General features: G+C 30.4%; 1 protein-coding gene across 1 annotated transcript; it reads left to right on the forward strand.

Moving 5' to 3' along the window:
- Positions 1-2,649: 2,649 nt before the first annotated feature.
- LOC120085939 lies at positions 2,650-9,661 on the forward strand. Its single transcript, XM_039042270.1, has 4 exons — positions 2,650-3,318; positions 5,966-6,415; positions 7,898-8,201; positions 9,285-9,661. Exons 1-4 carry the CDS (start codon positions 2,911-2,913, stop codon positions 9,419-9,421), a joined length of 1,299 nt encoding a protein of 432 aa, XP_038898198.1. The 5' UTR covers positions 2,650-2,910; the 3' UTR covers positions 9,422-9,661.
- Positions 9,662-17,712: the final 8,051 nt, after the last annotated feature.

Below are 17,712 nucleotides of genomic sequence, written 5' to 3' on the forward strand. Positions count from 1 at the left end.
ATATTAGTTATTTAACTTTTTATATTTGGTTTTAATTTAACCCAATTTAAGCTGAACTAAAGTGTTCAAATCCAAAAGAGAAAAAAGGGAATGTGTCCCTACGGAGATGAGGTAATCCTATCGGGTGATTTTTGCAATTTATCCAAAGAAAAAATTAAGTTTATTAAAAAAAAAAAAACAATAAACAATTCTAATTTACTGATGCCCATTGCCTCATCGGGTGATTTTTGCAATTTTTTTAATGAACAGTGCTAATATATTAATGCGCATTGCCCCCATCAAATCAGCACTGTTTATTAAAAAAGTAGTATTATCCAATGAAAACATGCCACGTTTTCGGCTAATAAGCTTCTCTTTTTAATAAAAACAATTTCCAAATCTGAAAAAAAAAAAAATACAAAAAAAAAAAATCGCTCGGTCAGATGGATCTCAGGCATCCCACGTGGTAGAGTTTTATTGGTCCTCAATACCAGCTGTCTTAACTATGCATAAAAAATTTATAATTTAATATTATTACTTGTTTCTCTTGAAATTTTCTATTGTAAACTAAACAACCCCATGTGGAAGTCCGCGGTTTAAAGATTAACGCTTTCCAGTTAATCATAGAGAATCATGTTATATTATATCATATTATAACTAATTATGAACATAATTTTTCTTTAATTACTTTTTACATCTTCTTTTTCTTTTTTCTTTTTTCTTTTTCTTTTTTTTTTTTTTAAATTAAACTCTTTAGTTTTCACTAATAAATAAGTATAATATCTTATTTCGCAAAAAATATAAGATTATGATATAGGATGTGTGGAGTTCTGATGTCTGTGTTTGGGTGTACAAAATTATTATGTTGAGTTCATTTTTTTGTGTTTGCGTGTGCAGAGTTGTCATATCTGAATTCATATGTCCGTATTTGAATGTGCAGAGTTGTTATATCGATGCTATCTGGTTCAGTTTTTGTACTCTATAATAATTTGCTACTATGAACATTATTTTTTTAAAAATATTATAATCCAATTATTGTATCCATTCTATTTGAAATAAAACACTGATTGCATTTTTTTTTTTTTCAATCTCAAGTTATGGTATACAGTTCAATTTTATATTAAAATAATTAAAAATGATTACATTGATAATTTATATTAAAATAATTAAAAATGATTATATTAATTACTGAAATTTATTAAGTCTAAGTAATATATTTATATTTATTTATTAATTAAGCTATATTTTTATTGTTCAATCTTCCAAAAATAAAAATCTCACACTTTTGCAAGGTAACTTAGGTAACTTCAATATTAAGAAGTATGTAAACATTAAAAATAAATGAATACAATGCAAATACTCATTAAAAAAATTAAATTAATAACGCCAAAAGCAACAACACCAAAAAATGTCAAATTTTCTGTGTAATATATCCATTGTATAAGAAACACACCAAAATTAATAACACAAAAAAATACAACTGAAATGGAATATAGGGGAATAAAAAAAAAAAAAAAAAAAAAGTAACACGCCAACATTAAACTAATTGAATATTCCATATTAGTCTGGGCTGCATAACAAAACAGTAAAAATAAGTTAGAAAAAAAAAATATAGAAATACTTATAATGTAGGAAGAGAACTAGTTCGAATAGAGAAATACATATGTTACTTCTATGAAGTACGATATGGATGAAGTCCACAGCAAAACACAATGAGGCACCTACCACCCACCAAACAACCAAAAATTAGAAACTTAATAATATGAAAATAACATAACCAAACATTAGAAAGTAGGGAAGAAGAAACCGAAGTTAAACAACTCATCGAATTGACAAAATAAATTTTGGATAGTGTAGGCTCTCAGAGATGGACCGATTTTGTTATATAGGAAAAGTGAAGGGAGAGGGGTGGTTGTTGAATATTAATAATAGCCCCAACAAATATTTTTTTTAAAAAAGTGTAACCAGCCTCATAATATTAAGTTTACATCATGAATGAACTCAAATCCAATTAATAAATTGGTCGAGTCATTAATGAAGTGGTTGAATGGGTAATGGAAATATGCAATTAGAATAAAATCAGTAAACAATCAAAATAGTCATTATTAAAATCAGCAAACAATCAGAACAGTTATTACTAAAGTTGGTAGGCAGTTTAATAAATGAGGTAACTAATAATGCATAATATTGAAAACGTGCAAAATATGCGAATATGATCGAGTATGATCAAGTGTGATCAAGCATGATCGAGTATAATCGAGTATAAATGATCGAGCACGATCGAGTATGAACAATTGAGTATGATCGAGTATATTCAAACATGATCGAGTATGTTCAAGCACTGAGATATACGATACACAGAAAGAAAATGGCGGTGTGATTCGAAACACGTTCTGAAAATGAGCCCACAAACAATTAAAATTGGTGAGATAGGATAATGAGTCTCCAAACACTGAAATGATATAGGATGTGAAGATATACCATTTCGTTGGGCCCCAGACAACCCTTTATATTCTAATAATCCAGAAGTCTATGAAACAAAAATAATAGTTTTTATTTTTTTAAAAAAATCAAATATTCATCTCGCCACGTGTCGTGCATTCCTTGGCTAAGCCTCCTTCACTTGTTTGTGTAGGCCACTTACCCTGTCCATTTGATCTTCAACAAAATATAAAAAAAGAAAAAGGAAAAAAAAACCCCAAAGCCACAAGGGTTCTTCCATTGTTTCTCTTCTCTCATTCTTCTCTGCAATTCCTTTTCATTCAACCTTCCACAAAATTACACCAAAAAAAAAGTGAAGTAAAAGTAATTTCAAAATTCCTTATCATCTTCTCCAATCAAGGTATCGCTATCCATCGGTTGAATTTCTACAAAAATCGAAGAAATCGTAGAGAAGAAGAGGAACAATTGAGAGAGTTTTTGTTTTTCGCCATGGGAGATAGTAACAGAGAAGCGTTGATTAGCAGAAAATCGAGCGTATTCAAGCGTTCAGCCTCTCACGCTCACGATGAATTACAAAGCTTCAGATCTTACCTCCGGTGGATGTGCGTAGATCAATCTGACATTTGGACGGCTGGATTGTCATGGTCGATGTTCTTCCTTTTCGCTATAATCGTTCCAGCGACTTCACATTTCGTTCTGGCTTGTTCTTCATGTGATAGCAATCACGCTAGGCCGTTTGATCGCGTTGTTCAATTGTCGCTTAGTAGTCTGGCGACGGTTTCTTTCCTCTGTCTTTCAGGTTTCATCAGGAGGTATGGACTTAGGAGATTCTTGTTCTTCGATAAACTCTGCGATGAAAGCGAAACTGTGAGAACAGGATATACGAACAAGTTCAATGTAAGTAATTCGATTCTCTCGATTGATTGGCTCTGGATTTTGAATCTTTTGATTGTTTGAAATTGTTCGTCTGGTTTCTGAAAAAATCGATTTGAAGAAATTCTGAAGATTTGGGGATTAATTTTTGGGCTTCTGGACAATTCTGTTGGTTTAATTGGTCTTTTTCTGCCTCTGATTCCGGTGTTTGTTCTTTTTCTTTTTATGGTAAGAATTTGAAAAGGGTTTAAATGTTATTTTTCGTATCAAATTTTCAAATTTGTTTTGTTTCTCAAATTCCATCTTTGCGGATAGTTTGAATATATATATATATATATATATATATATATATAATATATATATTATATATTTACTATTTCATTAAATAAATAAATAAATAAATAATTTTTTTTGTATTGTATCATTTTAAAGGTTAAAAACCACTTTTAGTCCCTAAACTTAAGTAACAATTTAGTTTCTAAATTTTTGTTTATAACAATTTAGTCTCTATACTTTAAATTTTGTAACAATTTAGTCCCTAAATTTTACCATGTAAAAATTTAGTCCTTGTACTTTAAAATTTGTAACAATTTAGTATCTATTATAGAAGTTAATAATAAGATTTAATAAGATTTCATGCCTAAATAAACCCTTAAATTCATTAGAGACTCAATATTTTTACAAAATATAAAGTCTATATCATAAAATATTAAAAATTGACATGAATTTTGATTGAATTTTTTATGTGAAAGACTAAATTGTTACAATTTGAAAGTACAAATAATTTTGAAAATACAAAGATTAAATTGTTACATATTAAAGTTCAAAGACTACATTATTACAAAATTAAAAATATAAGGATTAAATTATTACAAACCAAAGTTCAGGAACTAAATTGTTATATTAAAAAAAAATTCAGGGACGAATAATGATTTTTAACCAATTTTAAAATATTATCTAAAATTTAGATGAGGTTAAATGACTATTGAGTTCTTTTAACTTTCACTATTTAGCTCTCAAACTTTTAAAAATAATTAATATAACTTAAAATAGTAATATTGTAATTGAAAATACAAATTATTATATATTTTGAACCCAAAATATGGAGTGACCTATGACTCACCTGAAATTTGGGCCCATACATTTTTTTTTTTTTTTTAATGAGAGAATATTATACTTCCTTACAAAAATAAAATATAATAAAATTTAGACAATTGAGAATGAAAAGACAACTCTTTATTAAAAAAATTTGGCCTCTAAATCTTAGATCCCTCAACCTTTTATAAATGCTCACAGACAACTTTCATGCTTATGTTTTTGTCATAAATAGTATGTATAATAGGATGTTAAATTTTTAATTTTAGAGACTCTTAGACATTTTGAAGTATAAGGATATTAATTATGCACAAAATTTAAGTAAGATGACCAATTTGACACTTTTTAATAGTTCAATGACTTATTTTATAAAAATTTGTAAATTTATGGACTTGTAATTATCATAGTATTTTATAGGTCAAACACATAATGGTTTTTTTTTTTTTTTTTTTTTTTTTTACTTTGATTAAACAATGTCTAATAAGTAGTTGGATTAAAAAAAAAATAAGAATTAACTAATATAGTTATAGATAAAATTGAATTTCATGTCTGATAAACTTCAACTTTTAAATTTGTGTCTAATATAAAATTCATTATTTTTTAAAAAAGAAAAATTAATAGATCGATCCCAAAAATAAGGAACACTCATATATATTGACACAAAATTAAAAGTTTAAAAAATTATTATACACGTTCTATAGTTAAAAAAACTAAATAGACAAGAAATTAAAAGTTTAAATAGATCAAATAGCCTCAAGTTTAAACTTTTAATTTCAGAAACATACATTTTTTACCCTTAAGTTTTTGTTCTAATTTTCACTTGGTTCCTAAATTTCAAAATATTACACTTTTAGTTCTTAAGTCTTGAGTATTATTTCAATTCAGTCCATAGATTTTAAAATATTACATTTTACTATTGAGATTTGAGTTTTGTTTTAATTTGATCTCTATGTTTTACAATTGACAATTTTAGTTTTGATTGTTTACTAAATACTCACTTTTCATCTTTAGTATTAATATATATTAATTAATTTAAAATAATTTAAAAAATCATAGTGAATTAAATTTCACTATTTTTATCACTATTAAAAATTTAAAATTATACTTCATAATTATTTTAAATTAGTTAATAGACATTAACACAAGATTAAAAATAAGTTTTAAAGAAAAATCAAAATTAAAAATGTAAATCTAAAACCTACTCAAATCTCAAAAACAAAGTTGTAAGACAATAAAAAAATGTTAAAAATCTTTTTTGGTCCCTCAACTTTCAATAGAGTAACAATAAAAGTCCCTAGATTTTGGTGGGTAATAATTTTAGTCTATGTACTTTCAAATTTGTAATGATTTAGACATTAAACTTTAATAAATAACAATTTAGTACCTATACTTTACTATTTGTGATAAATTAGTCTTTACTATTAGAAATATTCTCAAGATTCAATGAAATTTCGATTTTTTTTTTAAATAAAGTATGAAGAAAGTAGTGATAAAACTTAGAAACAGAAAATTGAATTGAATTGAAAAAGCAAAGGCAAAATAAAATTGGTTGAATTTGTTATTGTATTGTATGTAGAGATCACTTCGAGTACTATCAACATTCGTGATCCCATGCTTCGCAGCAGAGAGCGCATACAAAATCTGGTGGTACGCATCGGGGGCTTCACAGATCCCATTCCTTGGTAATGTCATAGTGAGCGACGTAGTAGCATGTGCCATGGAGCTTCTATCCTGGCTCTACAGAACCACCATCATATTCCTTGTTTGCATCCTCTTCCGTCTCATCTGCGACCTCCAGATCCTCCGCCTCCAGGACTTCGCCACCGTCTTCCAGGTCGACTCCGACGTCGCCTCCGTCCTCTCCGAGCATTTGAGAATCCGACGCCATCTCCGAATCATTAGCCACCGTTACCGCGCCTTCATATTGGGATCCCTCGTCCTCGTCACCGGTAGCCAGTTTACTTCGCTGCTTATTACTACTAAATCCTCTTCCAACCTCAATATCTACATTGCTGGAGAACTTGCGGTACCTTTCTTACTTCCCTATTCTCTACTGCATTTTACTTTTTTTTTTTTTTTTGTTAATTTCTTTTTATCTTAAACTCATTAAATTGTTTTGCGAAAGCAACAATCGAGGGTCCGTTTGGATTCATGAGAGAAAACAATGTTTTTTTTTTTTTTTTTTTTTTTTTTTTTTTTTTAAAATGTTATTATTATTTAAATTCTTTTAATAAAAATGGTTTAAAATACACTTTAAGATATTTCAATGGTTAATTGAAATGATTGTTAAACATTTTATTTTTTTATTTTTTAAAAAATGACTTATTTTCAAAATTAAACACTTGAAAGTTAAATCAAACACACTCTTTGTCTTTAAACTTTGGTTTGTAACGATTTACTGTCGTAACAATTTAGTCTATAGACTTTGGTATGTAATAATTTAATTCTAAGTATAAGGACTAAAAATATAAAGACTATGATGTGTTTGAAATATATTTTCAAGTGTTTAATTTAAAAAATAAGTCATTTTGAAAGAAATTAGAGTATTTGACAATCACTTAAAATAGTTTTTCAAATGTATTTTAATAAGTTTTTATCAAAAATATTTAAACAAAAATGAGTTTTTTTGAAAAAAAAAACTTTTTTTTTAAGTAAATCCAAACGGGCCCTAAGTTGTTACATTGTAAAATTCAAAGATTAAATTATTACAAAATTGAAAGTAGAAGAACTTAAATTGTTACGAACCAAATTTCGGGACTAAATTATTACTTCTATGAAAGTTTTGGGAATAAATTAAAAGTGATTTTTAACTTAAATTTTTTTTGGATCCATATACTTAAAAGTTTGATCAATTTTAGTTTCTATTCTTTCAATTGTCAAATTTTAGTCCATGTAATTTCAATAAACTTTTTATTATCTATTATCATTTTTACAATAAATCTTAACTTTTTATTATCTATTATCATTTTTACGATAAATCTTAGTTTTTTATTATCTATTATATCATTTTTATTATCGATGAAAGTTAAGTTTATAAATACTATTTCTATATCTTAGTTATCTACTCTTATCAAGTCTTTTAAATTTTGATAATGATTTTTTTTAAAAAAGAAACTTTTTATAAATAAAAAAATGCAAGGTGAAAACCATAGTAAGAAAATTAAAAGGAAATATGTATAAATACTAACGTATAGAACCTATATATTTAGGTTTTGTATTTGTTGAGTTCATTAACTTTAAAAATGTATACTTATTTTTGTATTTAGAAAAATTCCTAAACTCTTTAAAAAAGTCTAAATTGAAATCTAATATGTTTTTTAACATGTTTAAAAACTTTTAAATGAATGGAACTATTAAAAATTTGTTTAATGAGTTATTAGACCTATCAAAAGCTTAATGATTTATCAAACACGAAATTGAAAGTTTGGAATTCTATTAATCTTGTTTTTAATAAAATTAATTGGAGATTAGAAGTAATTAAATCAAACATGCATGAAACTGGGTGCAGCTATGTTCCATGACGCTTCTTACTAGTCTTATGATACTATTACGGAGTGCTACAAAAATCACCCACAAAGCGCAATCAGTGACGTCGCTTGCTGCCAAGTGGCATGTGTGTGCGACGTTGGATTCTTTCGACGTCACCGACGGCGAGACGCCCATGGCCTCCACCATACAGCAGGTTTTTCCGGCGACCCACGAAGGCGGAGATGAATCGGAAGGTTGCGACGAAGAAGATGATTTAGACAACACCAAGCTGATCCCAGCCTACGCTTACAGCACAATCTCCTTCCAAAAGAGACAGGCATTAGGTAATTCTAATTTTCCTTACCTTTTAATTAAACTATTGGTGAAATTATATAACATATTCATGAGTTTAAAAAGTTTTATTTTTTTACATTTTAAACTTTGAAATTTGTTAAAAAAAAGTCAATAAAACAAAAAAATGAAAATTGACGTGGTAACTAATCTGTAAAAATTAGGTCTATCTGACTTTAATTACCAGATTAAAAATTGTTATTATCGTTAAAATTATTTATATAATCAATTTTGACCTATAAGTTTTTACCACATCAATTTATATTAATGATATTGTAAATAATGTGTAATATGTCTTCAAATTATTACAATTTAACTATTGTGTCACTCTTAAACAAATTTTACTGTTTAAGAGTAAATATGAAACTTTTCATAATCGTATTATTATAACTACTGAAAAGGTTTATGAATATTTTGTATAATTTAATCATATATTATTTGGTTATAATATATATATATATATATATTTATTTTAATTTAGCACCATATTTTTAACACACATATGCATATGCATGTGAGTTATATGTTAAAATTAGTTGATGATAAACTTACTTGATACAATATTTAACAAGTTGGTAAAAATTTAAAAGAAAAGAATTTGGAGAAGAAATTAGAAACTTTCTTCTTTAGAGTGACTCCATTCTTACTCTAAATTTCTATCATCTCACTAAATATTGTGTTGAATAAGTTTATCAAACCCTCAATTTAAAGAATATTACTAAAAAATGTTAAAATAATTACAAAAATCAATATTGCTATTTTAAAATGATAGTAATAAATTGGAAAACGATTAAAATATTAGATATTAAAACTTGTGTATTTAGTCATTAAATTACTATTTTAATACTTATTAAATATTTTGTTTTAATATAGTCTCTAAATTTCAAGATTTACACTAATCTTTTAATATTAATGTTGATAAATCTTTTTTTAAATTTTTTTTTATTAATTTAAGATGAAAAAACAAAATTAATGATATTAATGTTGGAATATGGTGATAAGAATTGATATTAAATCCTCAAATTAAAAAAAAAAAAGGATTGAAATTGAATATGGGTTGTTTGGTAATTATGCAGTGACGTATTTCGAGAATAACAGAGCTGGGATAACGATATACGGGTTTACCCTGGATAGGACTACACTCCACACCATCTTTGGAATTGAGTTATCCTTGGTTCTTTGGCTGCTTGGCAAAACCATTGGTTTTTCTTAAACCATTTTTTTAATCATTATTATATTGTAATTATTTATTTTTCTCCCATTAAAAAAAAAAAAAAAATCAAAATCCTTATTAATTCTTATGCCCTGTATTGTGCTAGTGTATTATTCTATTTACATTTTAGGGTCCCCATGGCCATGTATTAATTCCCCTCTTGGGTTTTGATATTTACATTTCACACCCTTGTGCTTCTTTTTTGTTGTTAATAATAGAAATTTGTGTGCTTTTTTGTCATTTCACTTTTTCTCAAGTTTTTATCATTTACATCCCTCAAGACATCTTTTCTCATTCTTGGGTTAAATTATAAAAATAGGAAAATGTACATTTTCATCCACACGTATTAAATATAGTTTCTATTTGGCCTCTAAATTTTAAAATATTACACTTTTAATTCTTGAGTTTGATTTTATTTTAGTTCCTAGGTTTCAAAATGTTATAATTTTACCATTAAGATGTGAATTTTGTTTCAATTCGATCACTAGATTTCATGATTTTGAATTTGAACTTGAATTTTTCATTAAATACTTATTTTCACTATGTTTGTTAATTAATTTAAAAAATTATAATTAATTAAGTTTTGCTAGTTTTTTTATTGCAATTTTAAAATTTAAAGATATTATTTGAAATATATTTTTTAAAATTCAATGAAAAAAATGTAATCGTTCAAAGTCCATAATTGAAACAAACTTTGAAGGAAGTATTTTATATAATTTAATCAATTTTTTCTTTACGTAAATTTACTTGTAAATTAATTATGGTGCTGCTTTTTTTTTTAATACAATATTATTTTATAACAAATCTTTTAACCAATAAAAGGAATATATTTTATTGTCGACAATATATTTATTTGTCCAACAGATATTTTTCTGGATGTTCTTTTTGTGTGGTTGGGATTAGCACAGGATTTTAATTTTCAGGACATTTTCAAATATTCAATGAGTTTTGAGACATGAGGGAATTGACATCTTTAATTATATAGAAAAATAAATTAAATATAATAATAAAAAAAAGCAATAAAGTAAGTGGACATGATGCTTGTTGGATATTATTAGAAATATGGATGATATTTTATTTAGATTCCATTTGATATTGGTTTTTTTTTTTTTTTTTAATTGAGTATATTTCATTAACATTTCTTACAATGACTTACATAATTTTTAAATACAATAATTAAATTCTTACCCAAATTCCAATAACAAAAACAACATTTTGAAAACTATTTTTTTGTTCTTAAAATTTGACTTGGTTTTTTAAACTATTGATGAAAAGTAGATAAGGAAGAATACTCATAGACTTAATTTAAAAATAAATAAATAAATAAATAAAATGTTTACTAAATAACGTCTTACACATTTAATATATGAGAGTTAAATTTATAGTTGATCATTTGATGGGTTACGTTTGAATTTGTCAAAACAATTAAACTATATTTTATATATGTTTCAATTTTGTATTTATTTTATTTTTTAGAGAGTTATTGAGTTGTTAAACTTGTTTCTTTATTTGGATTATCTCGTTCCAATTTGAAGAATTCTCAATCTCTTCTTCCACTACAACATTTTAATCCCAAAATCATCGGGAGATAATTTGATCTCTGATGCAAAATGAAAAAGTTGGCATAAGTAGTTGTTGCGTAGGTAGAGGCTATCTCATAATACATCAAATAGCATGGGGACAAATTTTCTCCCTCACGCTAAGAATTTCGTGATAGAAGTACACTTCTATCAACATTTTCATTTGTGTCAGAAGAAAATTTCTTCCTACACATAAATTTGCATCGGGAGAAAGTCTCTTTCCACAAGATCTAAATCATTCATGTTGATGCGTTGGTATAGATTATTTATTAAAATTCAAATAATACATATATTATATTTCAAACATTTTGTGTTGCCTAATTGTGCTTAAACGATATTTAATGGGCACAAAGATAACAAAAATAAACTAACATATTAAAAATAATGCTTTATAAATATTCAAAACAATCTGCAAATTACTATAACTCGAAAAAAGATATGTTTAATTTTGCTTGAGCATTTCTTGCTTCTTAACAAATTCCATGCAAAAATATAAATTCAATGTAAGGGATGCAAATCAATATACCAATGACTAATTTTGATAAAAGTCTAACATGTTAAAATATAAACGTAACCAATCATGTATATACATCAAAAGTTTTGGTCCAATCAAAAGTTTTCTTATGCCATATTTACGTGTGTAAAATCAACCAATTCATACACAAATTGATATAATTATTGAGTTTTAAGAATTATCAATCAAAAAAAAAAAAAAATCATGTTCACATTTGCAAGAATTCTAGACTTTATAATTGACATTAAAATACATTAAAAGATATTAATACCGATTGACAACCAACATCCAAAATCGTATTATAAAAGGTCTTTAATGTCGGTTTTAAACCACATTGTACACCACCTTCAATGTCAGTTTTAAACCGACATTAAAGCCCAGAATTATTGTCCTTTCTTTAAATGACATTGTCCAATCCATTTTTAATGCCAGTCAAAAAGTTAAAAACGACATGTCCCTAAAACAAAAGCAATCAACCTGTACATGAACAAAATAAATTCTTAGTTGCTTTCACAAATCCATAATATTAATTTACAAAAGAGGAATTGAATGATAATTTAACTCTAAAACCAAGGTAATCAACAAATTACCAAAACTCATAAGGGTTACATAGAAAAATTGAGATTTTGTTAGATCCAAACAACTTTTATTGATGTATCAAAAAAGGGGCGAGAACTTACTTTTACACTATAAAATACAAACTAAAACTTTGTAAAATACCCCACCCCCCAACAACGACAACAACAAAATATAGAAAAATGGGCATGCAACATATAATCACTACAACATATATCATCTTTAATAACTTTTTAGGATAGTCTTTTAAGAAAAATGTTATTAGAAGTAGAGGAAAAAAGCGGTAAACCAAAATATTTTGGGCGCTAGTCAAAATAATGAAATTACCCAACAAATTTCTCCCTCTAAAAGGGTTACGCTTTTCAAAGTCTCTTCGCCCATTCACTCGTTCTCCCAATCGAACTTCACGTTCTCTCACTTCAAAAGATCTCTTCAGCTTCTCTCTTCCTCTTCCCATCTTTGATCCTTCTTCACTCTGCTTCTTCATAAAATGTGTCATCCTTGCTTTTCAACTTTCACATTCGTTCTATCTGTCTTCTAATTCATCCTCTCCAATCGTTACTAGCTCTATCTATCTCCTTAAACTCTAGTATGTTTCTTCTTTAATCCGATCTCTCAAATTCTTGCTCTAAATTTATTCTTTGATTCAAAGAAACTTTCCAGATATGTAATGGAAAATGCTATATTTGAATTGTGTTTCGATTGTGATCTTTCTTGTTTTTCAGGCTACGAAAATTGCAGATTCCCATCCAGGTAAAAATCTTTAAGTCAAAAAATTAATGGTGCAAATCGTTATCTATCAATGAATCTATAAACATTTTTTTAGTGAAATTTAATTGGATTGATTTTGTCTTATTTTATGGCACAATTTATTGAGAAATGGGAATTTCTCAAGCCAAACGACATCGGTAGGGTTGGGATCGAGTGAAGACATAAACAGGTCAGGTTGAAATTCAGGTCGAGAATGAGTTTGGCCCATGGTAATCGGGTATTTGTTTTTGAGAATTATGTTTCAAATGCAAAGAGGAAACTTATTATTCATCTAGTTTTTTCTGTATTTGATTGATTGTTCGTCTCTAATTTGTGGGTGGGATGTGTATTAGAATAATAATTTTTTTTATAAGTCTTTCTCCCTTAGTCCTATCTTTCGTCCTCCTGAATCTATTCCAACCCTTAAATATACTTACTTCAAAGTTATTTCAGTTGGTCAAACCCTTAAATGTACTTAATTCACAAACCAGATTCCACAAGTTCAAAATCATGCAAACTAAAGCCTCGAAAAGAGATCAATTTCACAAAATTTCAAGTTAAGATTGAAGAAAATCGGATTCGATATTTCTATGAGTAGCAAAAATAAGATTATTCCAAATCACAATCATGAATGAACATTACATTTACAGTCGATTTCAAAACAAGCGGTTATACAATTCATACAGAAATTACAGCATGAAAACTTAAATGCACAAAGAGAAAACTCTACGAACATTTGAAGATGCGTCTCTACGCTCCTTTGAAACGATCACAACACAGCCGAACACTTCACACTCGTCCTCAACGATCGCCTCGGCCACGAACTCCTCATCAACAACATGAACGACCTCCACGGAACTCTCCTTACTACAGATATGTTATGTGTCCATCTTAACCAATCAGCAGTGCGACAACTGATAACGGGCAGAAATGCACGCTATCATAGTACTAAGTTCTTAAACAATGTTGGATTGCGTTGATGGAATATGTTAAATTGCATCCATTAAGCATAAACTATACAATATTGCGGTCGCATGCGTCCAACGCATTTCGATAGTTGATCACTATATTTTTGTGCAGAATAATGCGTTAACGCAATGCAAAGAATGTGATCATAGGAATACATCGGTCGATCGTAACTTCACCGCAAGACTTAGTATTAATCGTGCTCGTAAACATCCACCCAAGAAGAATCACCGCAACATGGTGGATGCATCCAGATGAAAGGACAATTAAGATCGATGGGACAGAAAGCTGACAGCAGTCGGATCCAAATTAAGTTGATAGCCAATAACGGTCACAAAGTACATCCAGCTTTATCAGTGACAACTATCTGGCACATCAGTCAGGAATTAAAATTGTCCTATCTGTACAACTAGGAGAGAGAATGCCCCTTTCACCTTTGATACCCTATAAATACCAAGTGCATTCTTTAGAGAAGGGGTTAAGTAGTCGATTACTTCATAACTTTACAAGTTCACACCTCTGTTCATAGTTTTCTTTGCCATTTCACGGCGAAGCTAGAGAAGAGTGGTGACATTGGAGATCGTCCAAGGCAGCTCGAGAGAAAACCTTGAGGCGTAAGAGCAGAGAGCGGGTTGACTCTTGTGAAAGCGAGTAGAGCACGAGTAGAACAGTGTAACACCTGGTGGCAAGAAATTTCTCCAGGCTCTTTACTATACTTGCATTGTTATTCTGTATTTCATCTTTTATCTATTCAATGGAAGTTCTATTTCTACATTTGCTCACTCTCTTAATACGCATGAGTAGCTAAACTAGTTGAATGAGTTGAGAGGAACTAAGATAACATGATTTAGAAAGTTCATTGCTTGCGATTGTCTTGTTTTATGCTGTGCGAAACATCCTTTTAGAGTTACTCGAGAGAGAATCTAAAGAAAGAACCTAATGTCTCAAGAGAGCTAGGTTAGAATCTGACTTGAAAGAGCAAGATTAGGCCTGCATAAACAAGAAATAGAGACTTAAAGATAAGCTCTGTTTGTCAACTTTCATCGCATGCATCCTAGGAATAGGAATGATATTATGCAGTCGCATATTTGTGTGAATGTCATGTTGTCATTGCATAAATAGAAATAAAGGTTTATGTGTAAACTCTGTAGACTTATCGCATATTTATCGCATCAGTTCTAGCTTTAGAAGCCGTGGCATTCACATCGAGAGGTGGTTTACTATTGTATGCATATTGCATGATCGCAAGGCATGAACGCAACCTAAGGAGTGTTAGCCGAAACCCTTCTCAACCCGTTCACCGCATATTCATCGTATTTCCCATTGCTACCTCTTTTCGAACTCTGCCGCATTTATTATTATTTTCATTAACCCAACAACAAACCAACCACCTTATTTATTTTACCGGTTACTGCAAGTTTTCATAAAAATCTCTAACGCAACTATTTTCACAAGTCCCTGTGTTAGACCCTGGACTTACTAGAAAACTCAGAGGAATTTACACTTGAATTTCGCTGGGGAAACTTGAGTGCACAACGTAATTCCATCAACGTATATCATCCATTTTCCACACTTAATAAAATAACGCATCAAGTTTTTAGCGCCATTGCCGGGGACTTCGACAAAATAGTTGTTAACAGTAATTTTTGTGAATTCTTTGCAGAACTCTCAATCTCTGGCGAACTACAACCCGGAGATTGAGAGAACATTCCGAAGGAGACTAAGGAACCGCCATTAGCAACCACAATCCAATAAAGAAGAGATGGCGGAGCAGCCTAGGAATGAAGCACCAAACAACAACAATGTCATGGCAAATCCAATTCAATTGGCCAACGATCGTAATAGGCCCATTAGGGACTATGCATCGCCAAACCTCTATGATTTCTCTCCAGGAATCATGAGGCCTGCCTTAGACGGAAGTAGATTTGAAATCGGTGATGCTGCAGATGATTCCAAGCTGCAGGTCAATTCAGAGGAAGGCGTGGCGAAGGATCCGCACGTCCATCTCCGAAGCTTTATTGAAATTCTGCAATACTTTTGTTGCCCGAATATCTCTCTACGTAAGAGGTTCGGACTAACGATGTTCCATTTTCTCTCTGTGATCAGGCTAGGAAATGGGGCTTTATTCGCTCGAACCAAGAGGAGATCACTTCTTGGAGCAGGTGGTGGAGAAGTTTATTGAAGAAGTATTTCTCACCTACAGAGAACGCGAGACGGAGAAAGCTTATTACTAATTTTGAACAAGACAATGGACGAATCGCTCAGAGATGTCTGGGCGAGGTTAAAAGGTTGATTCGAGATTGTCCGCATAATGGCATGTCAGACTGCCTTCAAATGAAATTTTTCTACCACGGTTTGAATCCTGCCTTACTGTCGCAGATCGTTTGCCAATGGCAGCAGTAGCTGGTTGGTCTGCTTTGACAGAGACTTATGAATGAGGCGAAGGAATATCCTAGATCGCGTATCCAAGAATCATGAAGACTGGAGGGAGAGCGACTAGAGATTAAGACTCAAAGATTCTGATGCAAATAACGGTGCTATTGTTTCATTGGTAAACCAAATGACCACAATGATGAATTTGATTCAAGGGATGACGATCAACAGCCCAACACCGCAAGGTGGACAAATCAATGCAATAAGTCAAAATACCGCAAGGTACAACTTATGGTGATGGGCATGCGATGGAATATTGTCCATAAAACTCACAGTCTGTATATTTTGTAAAGAACAACCTCTTTTCCAACACCTACAACCCCGGGTGGAAAAACCACCCATACTTTGCTTGGAAGAATCCACAACAAAATTTTCAATCTGTGGCACAAAAAGAAGGGCCATCAGGGTTCCTTCAACGCAACAACGGTCAATAGAGCAACCAAGCGAGTAGCTCACAACAACCACTGCAATCTTCTTCCCTAGAAGGCCTATTGAAGCAATATAGAGAAAAATGAGACGGTGCTTCAAAGCCAGGCTACATCCATCCGCAACCTTGAATTGCAAATGGGCCAGATTGCAAATGAGCTCAAAAGTAAATCACAAGGGGCGCTGCCAAGTTCAACTGAGCTTCCACGCAACCCAAGGGGTTCAGGTAAGGAGCAATGTCAGGTTGTGACATTACGCAGTGGAAAGACTGTGGAAGGAGAAAAGAAGGAGCAGAACAGATCAACCTCCATCGCAGTTGAACCTGTGATTGCGGCAATGCAAGAAGAAGAAAAAGAAAATGAAGTCGTAGAACCTGAGGTTGCGTCAACCTCAAAGTCAAATGAAACAGGAACTGTGAACGTCTAGTTACCACTTTTCCCTCAGAGGCTAAAGAAGAAGAAAAACGAAGAGGTACAGTACCAACACTTTCTATCTATGTTAAAGCAATTACATGTTAACATTCCTTTCAGTGAAGCGATTGAGGAAATGCCTGCCTATGCTAAGTTTCTGAAGGATATGGTAACCAATAAAACAGGCACTGGAAAATTTGTCACGGTGGCATTAACGCAAAGTTCCAAATCTATTATCTCACCAAAGATGTGCGATCCTTGGGGCTTCACTATTCCTTGCTTCATAGGAGGACTCTATATTGGGCAAGCCCTGTGTGACTTGGGGGCCAGCATAAATTTGATGCCGCTGTCAATCTTTCGACAACTAAATATGGGGCAACTTGTGTCCACATTCGTGACTCTTTACCTGGCCGACAGGTCTCTGGTTCATCCAGAGTGTAAGGTGAAGGACGTTCTGATCACAATTGATAAATTTATTTTGCCAGTTGACTTCATCATCTTGGATTATGAGGCCGATAAAGATGTGCCCATCATTTTGGGGCGATCTTTCTTATCAATGGGTCCTGCTCAAATTGATGTGCACAAGGGCGAGTTCACTTTGAGCATAAACGGACAGAAGCTCAAATTTAATATAAT

The sequence above is a fragment of the Benincasa hispida genome, chromosome 9 (assembly GCF_009727055.1).
Source record: "Benincasa hispida cultivar B227 chromosome 9, ASM972705v1, whole genome shotgun sequence".
In the NCBI taxonomy this organism is placed as follows: domain Eukaryota; kingdom Viridiplantae; phylum Streptophyta; class Magnoliopsida; order Cucurbitales; family Cucurbitaceae; genus Benincasa; species Benincasa hispida.

Excerpts from the sequence above, each read along its gene's own strand:
- LOC120085939 (XM_039042270.1), top strand. The coding sequence starts at position 2,911 with ATGGGAGATAGTAACAGAGAAGCGTTGATTAGCAGAAAATCGAGCGTA. Across the intron at positions 6,416-7,897 it reads ACATTGCTGGAGAACTTGCG|CTATGTTCCATGACGCTTCT; the intron begins GTACCTTTCTTA and ends AACTGGGTGCAG. Across the intron at positions 8,202-9,284 it reads CCAAAAGAGACAGGCATTAG|TGACGTATTTCGAGAATAAC; the intron begins GTAATTCTAATT and ends GTAATTATGCAG.